The sequence below is a fragment of the Rattus norvegicus genome, chromosome 1, assembly GCF_021556685.1.
Source record: "Rattus norvegicus strain SHRSP/BbbUtx chromosome 1, alternate assembly SHRSP_T2T, whole genome shotgun sequence".
NCBI lineage: Eukaryota > Metazoa > Chordata > Mammalia > Rodentia > Muridae > Rattus > Rattus norvegicus.
This window is the reverse complement of record NC_141534.1, coordinates 171,259,018-171,280,132: the sequence shown is the minus strand read 5'-3', so window position 1 is coordinate 171,280,132 and position 21,115 is coordinate 171,259,018. Positions and strand designations below refer to the sequence as shown.

Below are 21,115 nucleotides of genomic sequence, written 5' to 3'. Positions count from 1 at the left end.
AGAGACATGGAAATGTTTTCTTCTGGAAGCAGTTTGTTGTGCCTGCATGAGGGCTCTATACATTAGTATTCAAAGGTCAAACTAAGTGCAATGGGACTACTGTTTGTCTACAAGTTTGGCTTCTGTGTCTTCCATATATGGTAACATACAATGTGATTGGATATCCTAAATTATCAGGTCATGGAACTAAGGTTGTGAAGAGAGGAGGGCAGCTTGGGGAGCATGCCAAGGCTCTAAGTTACATGTTGGCCAAATCACATAGACAGTTCTCAGTTCTCATTCTCTTTGGCCTCTGGAAAACCCCACTAACCACTTCACCAAACCTGCAGCACTCACTGACATGGTAATCGATCAGCCTTGCAAGGTTCAACCGGAAGTATAGCTTCCCTTTAACTTTTACTGACAATGACCAATATGTCAAAGACTAGAACTTTAAAAGTATGAAAAGCCAGTTGTAGAATGTTAGCAGAGAGATGAGGGTTTTAAGAAAGAAAAGGGTTAGATACTGAAAACTACCACTAATGTGCTCATCAGTGGTACTACCTAGCTTAACTAACAAGCAAAAATTGTACTTTTCAGTATCATGACCCAAACCTTAGCAACAGGTTGGACATGGCCAAACTAAATGCAATGGGAGTTTGCAAAGAGGACTCTGAACTTGAAGAGATGGCAACTAAAATTCTCCAATGTCAAATGCAAAAGAAAAGAAAAGCTTATCTATGAACCAGAGAATGCTAGAGGCTACATGTACCATTGAAATACAGGAATTGTTGGGGTCTGGGTATTGCCCAGACACTAATCTCAGTCAAATAAGGATGGTTTATTGAATGTCACACTCCAAAGACTGGTTGATCAGGGACATGATTAAGGTTCAGAAGCTGAAACATGACCTTGAGTTACGACCCTACAGTATTTTTAAGTCTAAAATCTGTAAGCATCTGTGCCAAGTTATTCAGGATTTAGGGATAGGGGATTTCATTAGGAACAGGTCTTTGCTGTACACTTATTCCATTCCCATTGGTTTGGGTATTCAACTGTGGCAGGGGATTTGCCTTGTCTAACATTTATGCCTTAACTTGTCCGGCAGAATGGGACTTACCTTGTGTCTTAGTCAGGGTTCTCTAGAGTCACAGAACTTATGGGTAGTCTCTATATAGTAAGAGGATTGGTTGATGACTTACAGTCTATAGCCCAACTCTCCAACAATGTTCAGCAGCAGCTGTGAATGGAAGTCCAAAGATCTACCAGTGGCTCAGTCCCATGAGGCAGGCAGGCAGGCAAAAAAAAAAAAAAAAAAAAAAAAAAAAGATTCTTCCTTCTTCCAATATCCTTATGTAAATCTCTAACAGAAGGTGCGTCCCAGATTAAGGGTGTGTACCACCATGCCACAGTCTGGGGCTTGCTTTGTCCCAGGTGACCTTGAACTCAGAGATCTCCTTGTCTTAAACTCCAGGGATTCATAGCCACTTTGCCTCAAGATCTCCATACCAAGATCCAGATCCGAAACTTGTATCTCCCAGCCTCAAGAGCCTTCCAATTCTGGATTGTAGTTCATTCCAGACATAGTCAGGTTGACAACCAGGAATAGCCATTACACCTTCTCTAAAATTTATGTCTTATCTCACCAGTCAGGATGTCAGTTCCCAGGGAAGTCTTAAGATTAAACTTTACTTGAACCCTACTGAAAATAGAAGTCTTAATCCAAATAGTTTCTTATATTGGCGCAGGTGTCTTTCTTATGTTGGGGTCCATCCTAGGGGCAGCTCATAAGAGCAAATGCCATAAAAGCTTCTACACAGGTGCAGGAAGTGCTCCTGGATGGTTGGTTTGGGTTCACACTTATTGTGGGTAATTATATAAAGGAGTTCTACTAAATTCTATTATGATTGGTTTCCAAGGACACGGAATATAATTGAATATGCAAACAACTTGAGCATGAGAAAATTTCCTAGTAACAGTAGAAACAACATCAGAAAGTGTCCTCATAATATTAGTTACAGCACAAAATGGCAGGCTAGCCAGGTAACAGTTGCCTAGGCCTTAAGATTTTACCTAGACAGGGTTGAAGATTTAGCTCAGTGGTAGAGCGCTTGCCTAGCAAGCACAAGGACCTGGGTTCGGTCCCCAGCTCCAAAGGAAAAAAAAAAGATTTTACCTAGACCTTAACAGGAATGAAGACAAAGACGGTCAATATGAGGAGGAGAAATGGTTGAAATTATAAGCCAGGAATTTATAAAACTTAATGTTGGACGCTAAATCTGAAATCCACTGAGTGTAACAACACCCAAAAATTCATTTTTAAAAAAGCAAACTATAGTGTTGTCAGGGAAGAGAATATCCAATTAGTTGGTGCAAAGAATTGAGTACGAGGCCTTGTACATGATTAAGTCTCACCTTTGAGTTTCTCCTGAGATTAATTTTTTTATAGCTTCAATTTCTCATTTATTATATATAAGTACACTGTAGCTGTCTTCAGATACACCAGAAGGGGGCATAGGATCTCTTTTACAGATGGTTGTGAGCCATCATGTGGTTGCTGGGAATTGAACTCAGGACCTCTGGAAGAGTAGTCGGGTGCTCTTAACTGCTGAGCCATCTCTCCACCCCCTGAGATTAAATTTTAATCATTTAGCATGTCAATAAACTAAAATAAGAAACTATTACTGTTGGTAGGATAATAAACATTTTTGCTTTAAAATTAAGATTTCTTCACATTTAATTATCTTATCATTGAGGCTCCTTTTAACATAACTGTAGCCATTTTGTAATCAGTCTCCATTTTGCTCATAAGGTGAAATTAAGTTCAGGTGCTTAATATTTTATAGCTGACACTAAAGAATGTTACTAATAAGCCGAAAAGTTATGGTTGAAGCACTTGTACCCTGGTTTTTCTCTTTTTTTATAGATTTATTTATTTATTTATGTATATGAGTACACTGTAGGAGAACATATTTTATGTATGAGTACACATCAGGAGAAGGCATCAGATCCCATGACAGATGGTTGTGAGCCAACATATAGTTGCTGGGAATTGAACTCAGGACCTTGGGAAGAGCAGTCAGTACTCTTAACCGCAGAGCCATTTCTCCAGACCCACTTGTACCCAGTTATCTCAATGTTCTGAAATTCTCCTGTTCACTGTCTACCACTCCTTACCTCACTCAGGACCAATCAGTTTAAAGGTTGTCTGATAATACTTTGTCTAGTTAGCCAAAAATGTACCACTTCATTGCTTACCTTCAAACTTTTGAACCTCGTTTTTCATATAAAAAGTCTGCCCCAGGACAGTCTGGTGCCAGAATTAGGTTTTTCTTTCTTGTAGTCCTGGATGTCTGGTGTTATGGTGCACGTCCAATAGATTATTCTTGCTTAACTGAGATTGGTTTAAGTATGGCTTGTGTGGCAATTCCCAGACCAACATTCATGATTTAGATAAAATGTAATTGTCACTCTCACTGTAATAAAGTAACTTTTTTCAAATAATACACATTTTTTAAAAAGTATTTCTTTTATTATTGAGAAAGGGTCTTAATATGTATCCCTTCTACCTTGTAACTTCTTATACAGATCAGGCTGGTGCTGAATTCAGGGATCTGTCTGTGTTCACCTCCCAAGATTTGGAATTAAAGTCAAGGGGCTTTTATTTTTCTTTTTGTATAAATGTGTTTGTGTGTGGATGAGAATGCAGTATCCAGGGAGGTCTATAGAAAGTGTCAAGTCCCCTGGAACTAGTTACATGAAATTATGGTGTTGCAGGATATTTGATTACATCGTGAACCCCAAGATTGTGAACTGAAAAAACTTGGCTGTGGTGTGGCTCAGCCCTAGCACACACCTTTAGTCCAAGAACTTTCTGTAAACAAGAGCTACATAAAGTCAAGAATAGGTCAAGGGGCAGAGCAAGCAACCAGTTGAGAGGAGCAAAACAAACGTAAGGAAGTAAAAGGGAAGGTCTGTGAGTTGAATGATGTTTAAGACAGCTTGGAGAAGGAGCTTCCTCCTGGAATGTCAGTAGGGTAGGAAGGTCAGCTGGGTGAGTTCTCTGCCTCTCAGAGCTAAGCTTTCACTACAGCATCCGGTTGAGTTTCTACCTTAAGTTCTTCTGGAAAAGGTTTGGGGCCAAAAGCTTGCTCTAGCTGTCTGTGTCAGCCTTTCTGGAGGCTTTCAGTTACTTCGGTATCTAGGGTCATTTTCTGGTTGCCTCTTTGGAGCCTTCAAGCAAATTTAATTAAGGGTTTTAGAGGCTAGGACTAACTTCTTTGACCTGGAACTTACTGAATGACAAAAAAAAAAAAAAAAAAAAAAAGAGAGAGGGAAGGGAGGAAATACCCTGACAGATCTTTCTGAACTTCTGCCAGTGCTGGCCCATCTTCCCACTTTCTTCAGGGCAGCTCAGGATGTGGAACCTGTACTTCTGGGATGCCACAGATATGCCATGTCCCAGAACAAACGCACACTAGGCTTTTACCAGAGGCCAGAATGCTCAAGAGCAGAAATGTTTTCCAGACACGATTTTCTTTCCAATCATCTTCCCAAGCCCATGTTTCCCAGCTGTGTTCAATTGTGGTCTTTATTGCCAGTCTTGGGTTTCTGGAGTGATGGCTCAGAAGTTAAGGGAATGGTTTATTCTTCCAGAGAACCTGAGTTTTGTTCCCAGCCCCATGGTTCAGTTCCAGAGGTGTCCTCACTCATACAAACACCTATGTACCTGACTGAAAAACAAAATCTTAAAATCTGCCCTCCATAAAAAAAAAAGCTGGGCTGGAGAGATGGCTTAGTGGTTAAGAGCACTGACTGCTCTTCCAGAGGTCCTGAGTTCAATTCCCAGCAACCACATGGTGGCTCACAACCATCTGTAATGGGATCTGATGCCCTCTTCTGGTGTGTCTGAAAACAACTACAGTGTACTCATGTAAATAAATAAATCTTTAAAAAAAAAAAAAAAAGCCGGGCTGGGGATTTAGCTCAGTGGTAGAGCGCTTACCTAGGAAGCGCAAGGCCCTGGGTTTGGTCCCCAGCTCCGAAAAAAAGAACCAAAAAAAAGCCCTCACGGTTTGGGGATGAGTGTACAGACAGGTTCTTTTATAAACAGGTACTTCCTGTACCTCCAGTCTCCCGGGCTCCTCTAGTCCAAGACTGTTTTCTTCTAGGGCTTCCTCAAGAACGGAAAGTTCATCTTGACAGTTATCCAGTAGAAGTGTAACAGGAGCCAATGCATAACTGAAGACTTCGTGTGGTGGCTTATGCCTGTAACTCCAGCAGTTGGAAGGCTAAGGCAGGAAGCCACCACTACAGTTTGATGGCTAGTCTGGGCTACAGGGTTAATTTTAGCGTAGCCTGGACTATAGAGTGTGACTGAATCCCCAAATAAATCCAAAAACAACTGAAGAAAGTTTTATTTAAATATATCCAAAATGTCATCATCGTTAAGATAATAGATTATTTTACATTGCTTTTATGGAAATCCAGAGTGTATTTCATAGTTGCAATACATTGGAGAGTACCCAAAAGCCACTAGTGACCCTTAGCTGCAGTGTCAGAAGTCCAGCCCTGTCTCCTGTGACATTCATCTCCATCTTCACATCTAGAACTGCTTTCCCAGTTGAACAGGAAAGCCTATAGCACCTCTCAGCACAGCCATGGCAGCTCGCTCTTTTACAATTTGAATTTGAGCACAAAGAGACGTTCTAGGCTGAGATGAAGTCAGCATTAGCCTATGCACCTAGTTCCTCTGGATGCTGAAGCAAGCTTAAAATAAAGTTAGCCTGGACTTGACAGCAAGCTCAAGGCCAGCCTGGGGAACTTGGTAAGACCCTGTGTCAGCAAAACAAACCAACCAGACAAAGAACCCAATAGTAACAAAATACAAAACACACACACACACACACACACACACACACACACACACACTCAATGGGGTTGCCAATCTTGGTGCTAAAATGTTTCTGCTTGACATAAAAAGCCCTGAGTTCAACCCCTAGCGCTATGAAAGGAATAAGAGGGGCTGAAGGACAGAATGAATCACCCTGAAAGTGGTTAACTGCATTTCTTCTTCCTCCTAGATAATAACTAATACCAGTTGGTTGAGGCTTTCTCCTCCTCTTGTTTTATCTCCCCTTCAAGCGCATTTTCCATTTTTTTATTACCACTCTTAAATTTTTATGACGAAGGCTGAAGGTTGTGGTAGCATTTACTGTGCAAACCAAAGCTACAATCTCTTCTGGAAGCCATGGAAAGAATAGTGGTCAGTCGATTTTTATTATTTTATTATAATCCTAAATATACATATAATCCCCTGCCCATAATTTCTTTTTTATATATTACCAGAAAGCACGAGAATGCAAAGTTAGAGGTAGTTTTGTTTAGAAAGATCGATGAAAACCGAACCTAGAGTCAGAAAAAAAAACAAAGAAGTACTGAATGTAACACATGTACTTCAGGAATCAGTGGTGAACTTGACAACCTAGACTACTCAGTGTAGCTGACCCAGGAGCAGAATAAAAAGGGTACACAATTCTCTAAATAACTATAGGGAAAAAAATCTATTAAATTCAATAGTTACAAAAGAACCCAAAAAACAAAACAAAAACAAACAAACAAACAAACAAAAAAACCAACCAAACCAAAAAACCTCCCATCTAATTTATAGAGAATTTTTTACATTTGACCATACACATCAAATATCATGCTTAGCCAGGTGTTGTCAGATAAACCTATACTCAGTATTTGGGAGGTGAGGCGGAAGGACGGAGTCTGTGGCCAGCTTGGACTATTTTTGCGGCCTATATCTTAACATTAAAACAAAATCGCAGCCAAGTATGGGCATGTGCATTAGGACTCTGGATCAATTTTCAGTTACTTTCTCAATCACAAAACTGGGACGGTGTCACATGACTTCAACCCTGGCATTCAGAAGGGAGGTAATTGGATCTCTCTGAGTTCAAAGTCAGCCTGCCCTAGAGAGAGAGTTCCAGAAATCCTACCTCAAAAAAACAAAACAAAACAAACAAACAAAAACCAACCCAAAACACTACTTTCCTATGAGATGGGTCAAGAGTGATCACTTCAGCAATGGGCAGTGTTCTACTAGGAGAACAGAGGCTCGAAGAGGAAAGTAATGTGTTTGAAGGAATCTGCTTCGTTATGGGAAGAGGCAGCAGGCCTCAGGAAGTTGGGCGCCGCAGAGTCATCGGGACTACACAGCTGCAGGGATTAAAATACGGACAAAGGGCAGTAGGGAAGTAATACTTGGAGAAGGTGTAGATGGGCAAGCCATGGTTTGTGACATTATAAAAGGAGACTGTGCCAGCCTCATAGTCTAAGAAAACCCCTATGCGTCGAGGTGGCACCGTCATGGAGAGGAGCAGGGATGGGGAGGAGTCCTCATAGGCTCTGTACTCGTGCTTACGCTGCAAACCTATCACCCAGTATCCACTCTGTGGCTGATACCGAGAGTAGGCACTCTGCTTACTGGAGTACTGGCTGAAGGAGAACATGGGTTCCACAGGGGTACTGCATACACCCAAGATCCACGCCGTCTTCTTGGTCACATCCACTTCCCAGTAGTATTTGCCTGAGGAGAAGTGCTGAGAACCCAGGACACTACAGTCATAATGTTCTTCCAGACTAGACGGCTCCGACAGCTTGGCACCCACAAACCTCACCTGTCTCCGGTTTTTCGACAGGACAAGATTTAAATTAGCCGTCTGTGGATTCAGAGTCACGTCCACTGTAGGAGAAGGCACGACAGTAGCAAATAAGAATGGGCACATGGGTCCCATGAGTCTGGGAGGAGGGGACAAAGGAAATGGTGGTGGTGGGGGGACCGAGTAGCAGGGAAAGGAGAGTTGTGGACACCTAAGACCTGAGAGACCATGCATGTTTGTTGAGAAGCGTGTGAAAGGGGTGTACGAGAGAGGCCATGGATTCTACTCACCCCAGTAGCTTTGGACGTCTGTCAGCTCTATAAGAAAAGTAAAACATGTAAAAGAACATCACCCCTGATACAGGGACTACATTGTCGTCTTTGGCACCGTGCATTATCAGTCCCTCTGCGTCTACACTCATAACTACTGCTCTCTACATAACCATGTCCTCTACAGTGATTCCACGCCCACTTCCCCCAAACTTACCTCTAAAGACTCGCAGCATCTTCTTCAGATCCGGGGCTCGAAACAAACTTTTCAGCTTGGTGGGGAGAGCTTGGGGCTTCTTCAAGGTCCAGAACTCACTCCTATTGAGGACAGACCTTATAAGAGCTTCAGGGTGCTGCCTCTGTCTCCCCAACCCTCAGAACCAATGATGAATTTCAACATTCTTTCCTGAGGAAAGGCAGCAAGGGCCCTGCCCTGGACCAGAAGACCTGGACTAGCTGCTCACTATCCCCATACATTTCAGCAAATGTTAACTTATTACAGCCTCATTTAGTCTCCTTCTTTTAAAAAAAATATAATTTTTATGTCTGTGAGTACACTCGCTGTCTTCAGACACACTAGAAGAGGGCATCAAATCTCATTACAGATGGTTGTGAGCCACCATGTGGTGGTGGCTTGGAACTGAACTCAGGACCTCTGGAAGAGTAGTCAGTGCTCTTAACTGCTGAGCCATCTCTCCAGCCCTATTTTCTTTCCTATTGTAACTTCTATAATATACAGTGGATTTACTTTTTCTACTTGTGTCCAAAGGACAGTAGGCAACTGGGAAGAGGAATGGTGGTGGAGTGCTTTGCTGCATGTAAAAAGGAAACAAAATGTTTAAAAATGTCAGCGCTGCATCAGAATGTCCACCAGGGGGTGCTGCAGATGCCCACACTGAGCAGGAACCCCGCTGTCACACTGAAAGAATACATATAGAAGGGCTTGCTTCAAGGCTGTGGGCCTTGGTTTCGCCACCAGAAACCCAGGTCCATTATCGAAGAGGCCTGAAGGGTCTGTGGGCAACTTCAGATATCACCTCCGTGGTGACTTTGTAGATTTCATTACTGAAGAGACCTTGTTCTATCCCAGGGCCAAAGCCATCCCTCTCATGACTCAGGTCCACGTTCTTACTAGAACGGACATATAAGGAAATCTGAACATGGGGCAGGAAGACCAGGACTGGAGAGGCAGGGGAGGAAGGGAAAGTTCACAGACAGCGTCTGGAGAGTCGGTTCTCAAGCCTTGACAATACACTGATAGTGATTTCCCTCTAAGACGCACAGTCAAGAACAGGAAAACCAGTGTCAAAGGCAGGTAAAGAGGTTGGTGAAAAAGAATCATGTCTCCTTTTAGCATTTAGCGTTCTCTTACCATACCAATTCTACTACCGTGGATGCCAGCCCACTCTTTTACTTTTGAGATCTCTAAATTCACACACAACTTAATATACCAGTCTCAAGCCTCTCACGACTCTGACTTTCCCCTGTTCCCACGGGATTATTCTACAGGGGTCAAGAACTTTTGGAAAGCCCAAGGGAATTAACTAGTATTCTCACATACCTTTTTGTGACGTCACCCACATCCTAGGAAGGAAAAAAGACAGATTAAGGATCATATCTTCTTCCACCTTTACCACCCCATGGAGTGACCAGGAGCAAACAAACAAAGGCCCGAGGGCTACAAAAGAGTAGAGATGAGAACTTGGAGCCAGCCAGATACAGCCTGCACGGTGCACGCCCGTGACCCCAGCACTGGGGAAGTTGAGGCAAACAGACTATAAGTTTGAGGTCAACCTGGGGTATACCGCAAGAATTCATCTCAAAAGGCCTAAACACGAAACCCCAAAACAAAAGTTCCTAATGGCCCATGTATAAATTTGTGTAAGTTCCTTTATTTTTATTAACTGTGGGTTTTGTTTGTTTTTTGGCAATGTTTGGGATTGAAACCAAGGTTTTATGTCGGCAAATCCCCATCACTGAGCTATCTCCTTATTACTGTTTGAAATGTTAATGTTAGGCCCATGTATGTATGTGTTGTATGTATGTAGGTATCACCTGTAATTTAGCTTGCAGCACCCTGCAGTTATGATAAACTAATTTCTATCCTTGAGACAATCACAGGTTTTACTTTATTTTTTGGTTTTTTGAGACAGGGTTTCTCTGTATAGCCCTGGTTGTCCTAGAACTTATTCCATAGACCAGGCTGGCCTCAAATTCGAGAGATCTGCCTGCCTCTGCCTCTAGTGTGCTGGGATTTAAGGTGTGTGCGAGTACCTGGCTTTGAGACAGTCACAGGTTTTAAACATAGTTCTCTCTCAAACGTCATGTTCTGTGCATATGCACAAAAGCAGACACAGTATCTGTTGCTACAGCACACTAGGAGATTGTACTGAAGAGAGTAAAAGCAGAGAAAGGCTGGGAAGTGACGACTCTAACTTGATTTTGATGTGTTTTCCTGTGAGGAACTGAAAATCCCCATCATAGCAATAGACACAAGAGCTGCCTGGTGAACAGAAATTTTCAGCTGGGGTTAGCTGGGGACATCGGACAATGTTAAAGGGCTTTGGAATGCTTTATCTGGGGTAGTACCATAGACTTGTAGTGGGGAGGGGGCCAGGAATTCGGGGAAATTTCTTACAAGATACAGAAGAGTCCCTAACAGCTAAGGTTTATCTGTATCAGAACATAGAGGCTCGAGGAGAACAATGCTGACTAAAACAGATCTCCACAATTCCAGATAAACTTCTGGGCTACTCCAGTCTAGGAAGAAGTAACAATGGGCTTCCCTTAGCATTTGCATCTGAACCGTTTTAGACTTTGACCTGTAGCCTCACAGTTCTATACCTGCAACAGTTCCACTGTGGACCCCCGGCACCGGTGCTCCAGGTCTGAGATGAGGTCTTTTAGTGCCTGGCTCTGGTGGATCAGGTCACCCTCGGCCTTTTCTATGACGCTCAGCCCCTTCCTCTCTTCCACTTCCAGTTTCTTCAGTTCCCGCTGCTCCTCCCTGTCCAGGATGCTTCGGAGCTGATTAAACTCTGTCTGGATCCGGTGTCTCTCAGGCTCCACCTGACTCTTCAGCACCAGAGAAAAACAGGCAGTTGGTTGCTGGACCAAAGGTTCTCCCTGAGGGAGGAGGGTGCAGGAAGCAGCTGCATACTGCTTTCCTGGGCCTGCCTGTCAGAGCGGAGGACACAGACCTGGTAGGACCTGTTCTCAGGCCCTAAGCCTTAGGCTGTCTCTCTAAAGTTTGGAGTTATGTGAGTCTTGGGTGAGTTTAGACTCCAGGAAGTTCATCTACCCTCTTAAGCATCTAGATCACCATCTGCTTCTAATTTTGAGTCCTGAGAGGAATAGCTGGCTCACAATTAACATCATTTCCAGGAGGTCACGGTGGAAATAGAGTAAGATTCAGAATTACAAATTATGGGTCACATCAGACTGATTGGCCTTTCTTTTTTTTTTTTTTTTTTTTTTTTTTTTGGAGACAGGGTTTCTCTGTTTAACTCTGACTAGCTTGGAAATCACTTCGTAGATAAGGATGGCCTTGAATGCATAGAGACCAGACTGTCCTTGACTTCCAAGTGCTAGAATTAAAGGTGTGTTAGACTAAGTCTGGGAAGCCAACTTTTCTCTTACAATTGCCTTAAAAATCTGGGAGGGCCAGGAAAGATGTCTCAGATGTTAAGAAAATTTGTTGCTCTACCAGAGGACACAAGTATGATTCTCAGCCTCCAACGGTGGCTCAGAGTTGTCTGTAAGGAGAAATCTGATCTCTTTACGCACCAGGCATACTAATAATGCATGTAGGTAACAACCATAAACATAAGATAAAATAAAATGTAATTTTTAAAAAAAGCATAAAAACAAAAAACAAAGAAAAAAAACCCAATAATAAAGGCAAACAAACAAACCAAATCCCAACCAACCAACCAAAATAAACAAACAAACAAAAAAACAAAAAAACCAACAAAACAAGACGTTGTTGACATGTTACTTAACTTCCACACCAATTCCCCTGTACAAGGAAAAGGACCAGATCTGGGGAAGCAAGTTATCAAGGAGGAGACACTAGGGCACCCTGGTCCTCAGTCCCATGGTCACCTCTGTTGTCCCAGATCACATTCAGGAGACTCCTACTTGCCTTCCAGGATTCCCTCTTCTCTTGGATAAGAGCTTTTAGCTTCTCGGCTTCCTGCTGCTCCCTCCTCAGCTTCTTCAGAGACTCCTGGAACATGTCCTGGAGGGAACATACCCGGTTAAAGAGGGGTCAGCCTCAAACTGTCTTACTGCCTAGACATACTTTCTAGGGTCAACTTCCAGGTAATCGTGAGTTCTACAAAGTTGGTAGTGTTCGCCCAGCATGCAAATCATCTGGACACTTGTAATCACAGAATTCTGGAAAATGAAGGCAGTAGGACCAGAAGTTCAAGGTCGTCATTAGCTATATAGTCCCTTTGAATCAATAACTGGAGTATATGGGACCTTATTTTTTTAAAAAAGAAAGTCTGATATAAAAAAGAAAAGAAAGCCAGGCAGTGGTGGGGCACACCTTTAATCCCACCACTTGGGAAGCAGAGGCAGGTAGATCTCTGTGTTCGAGGCCAGCCTGGGCTACACAAAGAAATTCTCTCTTGCAATCTTCCAGAAGAAGAAAGCAAACCCAAGCTATAAAGCAATCCGGTGAGAACATGAAGTCAGGTTAAGCTCAGGACCTACCTGGTACTCCTGTGCTACCTCCTCCATGAGGAATGTGTGATGACCACGGTGCTCCAGAGATCGCTCACAAAGCCAGCAAATTAACTTCCCATCCTCCTTGCAAAAAAGTTGAAGTTTCTCTCCATGAAGCGCACAAAAAATGACCTCGAGCTGTTTTCCAGGGCCTAACACGACTTCTCTGAGCCTTTTCACTATGGCGGCCAGGTGCCGGTTAGGACGGAGGCTCCCAGGCTGGTAGACGGTCCGGCACACAGGACAGCTGCTCTTCCCTTCTGGGTTGAGCACTGAATTATCACTGTTTCCTATGATGCAGGCCTGGCAGAAGCTATGACCGCAATCTATGCTCAGGGGTTCTGTCAGGAGCTCCAAGCAGATAGGGCAAGTGACTTCATCTCGGATGTCCACCAGGACTGCTGAAGTCATTGTAGTCACTCTCTTGTCTCCTATCTTCCCAGGTCCGCTTATAGAATCCTGGGTAGAAAGAAAAATAAAAATAAGTAAAAAAGCACAGGCTAAGGAAAGAGAAAGGAATGGATACTCTCACCCCAATTCCAACACTTTACCTCTCAGCTAACATCTAACACCAGCTTGCCCTCTTGTTACAAAGCTTATCGGCCTCCTTTCCCTCCTACTAGATAGAAGGATAAACGGGGACTCTGCAAAGGCCTTGTGTGTCTTGCATCTGACAAGCCTTCCTTCAGCCCACCTGGGCAGGTTGTCAGCACACATGGCTGTGCCAGGACTTTCGGATTTGCTGCTCCTGTGGCAAGTGAGAGCCTCCGTTCTGTCATCTGCAGCAATGACCTCTTCCATATCGTCTTTCAGGAGGCAAGCACTCTGGTGAGAACTCACTGCCTTTGTTTTTTCCATATCATCACCCACTTATCTCTGATGCTCTCCCTCCTCTCAGAGATGGGAATCTCCGAGATCAGAGACTTGTTTTCTGTTCATGACTGTACCCACAGCAGTTAGCATAAGACCTGGGTGACTGGAAAGCCACAACCCTCCTTTAGCAGATGATTCATTCCTTCTCACGAGCTCTTTGCACCTCTTGGCGGTCATTCCCTCAGGCCTGGTCTCCAGGAGCACAGCTATCACCCTGAGTCTGCTCCACTCAGGCTTCTTGCTCCACTTCTTCCCAGGAAAACTGACAGACAGGAACGTCCAGAACAGATGCAGGCAATAACTTTTATAACTAAACTCCCCCCTTTAATAGATATGGTTTTTTCCTCATGAATGTCTGTCTGTGCCTCATGTATGTCTGGTGCCCACAGAGACCAGAAGATGGCACTGGATCTTAGTTGTCAGCTGCCACGTGAGTGCTGAGAACCACACCTGGGTCCCCACCAAGAGAAATTCGACTTTCCTTTCAGGCAAAACCACATTTTGCAAAACACTAATGTCTTGAGGAAATCCCTACCCCTCTGAGGGAATTTATGATAATGTTAACTGCCAAGAAAAATTGTAGTATATCCATACAATAGTATATTACTATCAAAAGACAAAATTACTGGGGTTGCAGAGATAGCTCATTGATTAAGAGCTCTGGCTGTTCTTGCAGAGAACAGGGGTTCAATTCCCATCACTTAAATGGCTACCTGCAATGGTCTCTAACGATTCCAGGGGATCTGACACCCTTGTCTGGTCTCTGAGGGAACCAGGCACACTAGCTGTGCACAGACATTCATGCAGGCAAATACTCATACACATTAAACTAACTTAAAAAAGGTAATTTTTTTATTTGTTTATTTCATGTATATGAGCATGCTGTCCTTGACACACCAGAAGAGGGCGTCAGATCCAATTACAGGTGATTGTGAACCATGTGGTTTCTGGGAGTTGAACTCATGACCTTTGGAAAAATCAGCCAGTACTCATAACTATTGAGCCCCACTAAAAGACAATTTTAATTGTGTATATCCTCCCACCATGCTGTGGCTGGAATCCTGGGCTTACACTTGCTAGCATGGGCTTTATTACTGACACACCCACATCCTGTTCTGAAAATCCGAAAGGAGTTATGTGCAGTATTACAATCCAACACTAATCTGAACCAAAAAAGAGCTCATAGATACTCTACCTTAACCACCTAGGCCAGCTGTTTACATCCAGAGAAAAGGAAGAGACACTAGAGAAGGAAGTGAGGTAGAGACAGCCAGATTGGTACTGACATTCAGGCACTACTTACATGGCTCCTTCTGATTGGCTCTTTGCTGCAAGAGTAGGCTACAATCTGTTTACATATCAAGTTAGGTTTCAGTTCACTATGGAACAGGAAACCTTTAAGCCAAACTTAAAATACAGGATGGCGTCTAGCTTTAAGCCAATAGGCCAATTAAATGGAACTGCTGGTAAGAGCAAGGTCATTGGCATCAGTGAAGCCCCACGGTTCCAGTGGGGATGAACTGCACACCAGAACAAAGATAGTGGAAGTGTAAAGGAAATGTCTAGGGACATCAGGGCTTTGTGGCTAGTTACACAGCTAGGTACGCCAAGGCGTGGAGGCTTGTGCCTGAAACTCCAGTACTAGGGAGGCTGAGGCAGGAGGCCTGTTAAGAGTTAAAAGCTAGAGTGGGCAAAATAGGGAGTCCTGCATCAGCTATACAAGACCCTTCACAAACAAACAAACAAACAAACACCAACCAACAAAACAAAACAAAACCCTAAGGAAATGCCCAGATTTGGGGGCTCGCATCTTTAATCCCAGTGCTCAGAAGGCAGGGGCAGGTGGATCTCTGTGAGTTCCAGACCAGCCTGGTGTACAGCGTTCTGGGAGAGCTAAGGATACAATAAAATGCTGTCAGAACATAAACAAATACACTTACAACAGCTATTCATGGCTACCTAGACCTGGGGTGTGCCTTGTCAGAAATATGTATTCAAGTTAGAAATACACACTGACTTTTAAAGTTTTGTGGGAAAAAAAGGTATTTTGTAAACTCTAATTGATTGCGTGTCTTAATTTGTTTCGTGTATTGGGTTCAATCTGAAGAAATGCCCATTCAGAGCCTGCCCCACATGTGGCCCATACATATACAGCCACCAAACTAGGTAAGATGGGTGAAGCAAAGAAGTGCAGGCTGACAGGAACCGAATGTATATCTCTCCTGAGAGACACAGCCAGAATACAGCAAATACATAGGCGAATGCCAGCAACAAACCACTGAACTGAGAATGGGACCCCTGTTGAAGGAATCAGAGAAAGGACTGGAAGAGCTTGAAGGGGCTTGAGACCCCATATGTACAACAATGCCAAGCAACCAGAGCTTCCAGGGACTAAGTGACCCTGGGCTCCAAATGAATAGATAACAATGAATAGCCTAGTAGGGGCACCAGTGGAAGGGGAAGCCCTTGGCCCTGCCAAGGCTGGAGGCTCCCAGTGATTGTTGGGGGGAGGGCGGCAATGGGGGGAGGATGGGGAGGGGAACACACACATAGAAGGGGAGGGGGAGGGGTTAGGGGGATGTTGGCCCAGAAACCGGGAAGGGGAATAACATTTGAAACGTAAATAAGAAATACTCAATTTAATAAAGATGAAAAAAAAGTTGAATAAAAAAAGAATTATATCTAATAAAAAATTAAAAATAAAAACCAAAAACCTCTATCTACCCATTTCATCTTTTTTGTTTGGTTTTCCTGAAACAGAATCCCACTATAGAGCCCTAGCCAACCTAGACATTAACTTGATTTTCTTGCTCTTGCCTCCCATGTGCAGAAATTACAGATGTAGGTGGACATGTCCCTGACTTTCTACTATGTAACGGAGCTAACAGAATACTTAAAATTACACAGTGGCTCCATTTTCTACTTCATTACAATCTCCGTCATTTCCTATTCTGATGGGACACATTAGATAATGATTCTTGAATGAATTGGTGTCCGTTCTTCTATAGATTAGGACACTCTGGAGTGAAAAGATGGAATTAGCAGCATATAAAGAAAAAGACTCGGTTGGGGATTTAGCTCAGTGGTAGAGCCCTTGCCTAGCAAGCGCAAGGCCCTGGGTTCGGTCCCCAGCTCTGAAAAAAAGAACCAAAAAAAAAAAAAAAAAAAAAAGAACCAAAAAAAAAAAAAAGAAAAAGAAAAAGACTCCAGGACCAGGGAGTCCAGTTAAACCAGAAGAACAGGGCTGGACAGGTGGCTCAGTGGTGAGAACACCGGCTGCTCTTGCAGAGGACCTGGGTTTGGTTCTCAGCAGGCACATGGGCAGCTCACAACTGCCTGTAACCTGGGTTCCCGTGAACTGAATGGCCTCCGCTGGCCTCTGTGGGCTCCTGCATGCACGTGATACATGTAGACATGTAGACTCATGTGTGATCACACACATACACATAAAATAAAACCCCAACACATTTTAAAAGATCAAAGATCTACACTAGAGGCAAAAGAGTCACTGGCCTCTACTTTAACTTTGTGTAGGACCTCAAACATGAAAAAAAGATTTGCAGGGTAGAGTGGTCAGGATTCTTTAGAAAAAGATTTGCAGGGTAGATACAATTTAGGGCAGAAAAAAGCTGGAAAGGTGAAAGGAGGGCCCGAATACAGACTGATACTCAGATCTTAAGTACCTGTTAGAACAGAAGCTCATGTGGGTACCATAACGGCCATCAGGATAAAAATCAGTAATACTCAGGGACCACTGGGGGCAAGGTTGGATGGGAACTCAAAAGGGAAAGGGGGAAAAAACTTGGTATAGACTAGGCTGGCCTCGAACTCAGGACTCACAGACATCCATCTGCCTCTACTTCAGGAGTGCTCGGGATTAAAGGCCTCTCCCGCCATACCCGGCTAATTTTATCTTTATGCAGGACTACATTCCAACTTGATCTATTATCTGGAATTTATCTAATAACACTCAGCGGACATAAAACTTGCATATAATTAGTTTTAAATATTTCTGAGTTTACCTTCAAAGAATCATTCATTACAAATTTAAAAGCTTGTTAACACCAGAAATTCCTAAAACTACAATACTCTGTATGGATTTCTCTCCTCTTCTAGTTAGTATTAAATAATCTATTGTGTTTTTAAAGGATAAACTATAAATTTTGTGCAAGTATTAAACTTGTGGTATCTCACTTGGAATTCCTAATGTTAAAAATCTTTATATTTTAATTTGTGTAGACATAACAAGTAGAGGTCATAACCTTTTTTTTTAAGATTTGTATCAGATATCTTTTATTTTTTGTTTGTTTTCCTCCATTAACTTTGTTCTCTTTTTTCTTTTTTTTTTTTTCCAGAGCTGGGGACCGAACTCAGGGCCTTGCACTTCCTAGGCAAGCGCTCTACCACTGAGCTAAATCCCCAACCCCCATAACCTTTTTTTAAAGGGCAAATTTAACCTCTATTACCCCTTTAGCTATTTCTGTTCTGAGACATGTTCATAAACACCCCAGCCTTGTCAGCAACTATGTAACTGAGGATGACCTCCAAGTTTGGACCCCCCCCCCGCCCCCCCCCCCCCCCCCGCCTCCACACCACACCTTGCCCCACCCTACCCTCATTCACTCCCCAAGTACCCTACAGCATCACCACCCCCCCCACCCAACCCCTTCTGCTTTTCTTTGGTGCTGGGATCCAGCTCAGGGCTTTGTGCAAGCTCCTACCAACTGAGCCACACACCCCAATGTCTTAGCAGATTATTTCCAAAATTGGTTTAATAATGCAGTTTTGAAAAGTCGGGCATGGTGCTTGTCCATAATAACTTCGTCTGAGAATTTCCCAGGCCCGGTGGTTCGCCGTGTATTTAGAACTCTGCCCCAGTTATCTTTCACCAAAAGTCTAGAATCCACACGTTGTATTGTTCTGTTCACGCTATATATTTAAAATGTTAAAGCTCAGAGGTTAACAGGCTCAGAGCAGTGTCCTGTACTGAAACATGCAATCTGACTGTAACACCTATTTGTCTCAAATGACTGACGAAATAAATGTACCTTTGCTGTGTTGGTAGCTCAGGCCTGTAATTGTAGCACTAAGGAAGAGAGTTGGAAGTAAGAGGATCGTTAGCTATAGGGTAGCTTGGACTATAGAAGGATACGTCTAAAAAAGAGAGAGAAAAGAAGAGTAGATGTTCACATACATAACAGTACATAAATCCAATGTTCCCGATCTCAGCCAACTCAATTCACAATAAATCATCACCTCACTGTCCCCGGCCGCCTCCACTAGAAGTGATGCAGGAGAGTAACGGGGCGGTAGGCACCCCTAGAGAAGGTCCACAGATGAAGAGCACCCCGCACCCCGTAGGCAAACTTCTCCACAGGAAGTACAGAAGCCTTTAATTCCAGGGGTCAGAAATCCTGGCTGGGGTCTGTTCCTAACTCCGCCCAGCTTGCCTCGGCTTCCTCAGCAGAGGCCCCAGGGCTCCTACCTCCGACTGGTTGCAGCCGGTGTAGACCAGGGCGGGGCCGGCCAAGTAACTCATCTCCCAACTCTCCTGGAAGAAGTTGGGCCTGCTTGGGGGGTTGGGGGGGGTGCTGGGGGGGTGGGGGATAAACCTACTTCCTGGAGCTGGGGGAGGGGATGTTGACCTCCGAATCCACTCGGGACACCGAACGAGAAAATCCCAGAGTAGTGTGCCTTTGCCTCCAGAATCCAGGTTCAATGTCGGTTACCCGCCTACTGCTACAGTAATGCCGCAAACGTGCCTATTCAATGCTTCCCAAACTCAAGGAAAATCAAAGCTGCAGTCCCGCACTCTTCTTCCACGCGTGAGCCCCAACACAACCTGTAAGGTGGCACAGACTCAGTGAGACAGCACGACTTTTCAGAAAATGGGTTTGCTCACTAACCTGGAATCCGTGGCCTGGATCAGTGCGGAGGACTTGCAGCCAGGCAGACCGCTCCCTCCAGGACCAAAGCCCGACCTAAGGCAAAAGAGGCGGGGCTGGTGGGGGAGGCGGGCTGCCCTCTGGGCTTCCTGGGACCAAGCCCGGGGACAGAAACTCAAAAAAACCGCCCTCGACAAGTCCAGGGAACAGCAATTGTTGGTGCCTTTAAGAATACCATCATCAGGCGTTGGGGATTTAGCTCAGTGGTAGAGCGCTTGCCTAGCAGGCGCAAGGCCCTGGGTTCGGTCCCCAGCTCCGGAAAAAAAAAGGAAAAAAAAAAAAAAAGAATACCATCATTACAGACTTAGGCTTTCTACCGTCGTGTGTTTAATACACCTGTTCTCTCTATCAGTATATAGAAATGTCTAAAGAAGAAAAGGTCTAGCCATACAATTAAATGGTGAAATTGGTGACTGCATTTGATGGATCAAAAAACCCTGCCAACTTTGAATTACCTGTGTGTATCTGCAATTTTAACGCACGGAAGCAAAAGACCACATACATACCTTTATACTGAAGTACTTACACATTTACATACGCAAACTGAATTGGCCTGTAAGTTTTATTAAAGGCAGGGCTACTCTGAAAAGCAAAAGAAAGCCAACTTTTCTGGCCTGAGAGACTGACAACCCGAGTCACCTGATCTTAGAAGGTGGGGGAGGGGAGAAGACTTGGGAAGGAGCTGGGGGTGGGGTAGGCTGTGGCTCAGCGGGTGGAATGTTTGACATACCTGCAGGAGTCTATGAACTAGGCTGACTCACAGTTGTAATTCAGCAAGCACTAGGAGACTGAGGCAGGAGGATTACTGTAAGTGTAAAGCTAGCCTGGGCTACAGAGTGTTTTTGCCCCGAAAAATTTAAAACATAAAATGAAAAGTCAAACTAGGAATATATGCTTGGTGTGACGAGTGGGAAAGCATGCTCCAAGCATTCTTAAGAATCTTGGAAAAATAGAACAAAGAACATGGGACACTGACCGTCTAACATCCACGGGCATTGTTTATTTGATTTTGAGATAGGGTGATGTGACATACCTATTTCTCCCAGGCCTGTTTCGAACGCGCTATGTAGCTGAGGATGGTCCAGATTCTGCTTCTGTAGTGCCGCATCACCTTGCCCCGGTTTATGCAGTGTTAGGCACTGAACCCAGGGCTTTGTGCATCTAGGCAAACACTCTGCCAATGGGATTAGCCCCTAGAAGAGATTTATAGTGAGCACGAATAGGAGGCATCGCCTTATGGAGGAAGAATTTGGCCAAGTCTCAGAGTCAGGGAATGTAGAATGAAAGGATCTCAGAATGTGTGGTTCTTCCAGATTCCTGTGTTCCTACATTGACTTGATTACTCCAGACAGTAGTTGAGTTACACAAAACTGCTGTGGAGTCTTATTTTGCCTGCTGGTATTTTCGTTGGGGGGTTTTCTGGCTTGTTTGCGTCTTCAAATTCCAAATCAGTTCTCAGAATTGTAACTTTGTTTAATTTGTTTGGACAGGGTTTTTCTGTATAACAGCCCTAGCTGTCCTGGAACTCTTTGGTAGACCAGACTGGACTTGAACTCACAGAGATCTACCTGTTTCTGCATTCCTGAGTGCTGAGATTAAAGAAATAAGCCACCATGCTGGTCAAATTATAGCTTCCTTTCTCTCCTTTTCC

General features: G+C 43.9%; 1 protein-coding gene across 2 annotated transcripts; it reads right to left on the bottom strand.

Annotated features, from left to right (window-relative positions):
- Positions 1-6,239: 6,239 nt before the first annotated feature.
- Positions 6,240-19,452, bottom strand: Trim6 (tripartite motif containing 6). Of its 2 annotated transcripts, none has more exons than XM_087658747.1 (8): positions 14,715-14,816; positions 12,635-13,105; positions 12,060-12,155; positions 10,760-10,990; positions 9,477-9,499; positions 8,133-8,233; positions 7,937-7,963; positions 6,240-7,729 (listed from the first exon to the last, which is right to left on the bottom strand). In XM_087658747.1, exons 2-8 carry the CDS (start codon positions 13,055-13,057, stop codon positions 7,164-7,166), a joined length of 1,467 nt encoding a protein of 488 aa, XP_087514873.1. In that variant the 5' UTR covers positions 13,058-13,105; positions 14,715-14,816; the 3' UTR covers positions 6,240-7,163.
- Between the last annotated feature and the right edge of the window lie 1,663 nt (positions 19,453-21,115).

Bases quoted from the DNA above. Each gene is read 5' to 3' on its own strand.
- Trim6 (XM_087658747.1), bottom strand. From the start codon at position 13,057: ATGACTTCAGCAGTCCTGGTGGACATCCGAGATGAAGTCACTTGCCCT. The intron at 10,991-12,059 runs GCAAGTAGGAGT...CTGGTGCTGAAG, and splicing joins AGAAGAGGGAATCCTGGAAG to AGTCAGGTGGAGCCTGAGAG. The intron at 7,964-8,132 runs GTAAGTTTGGGG...CTTTTCTTATAG, and splicing joins GATGCTGCGAGTCTTTAGAG to AGCTGACAGACGTCCAAAGC.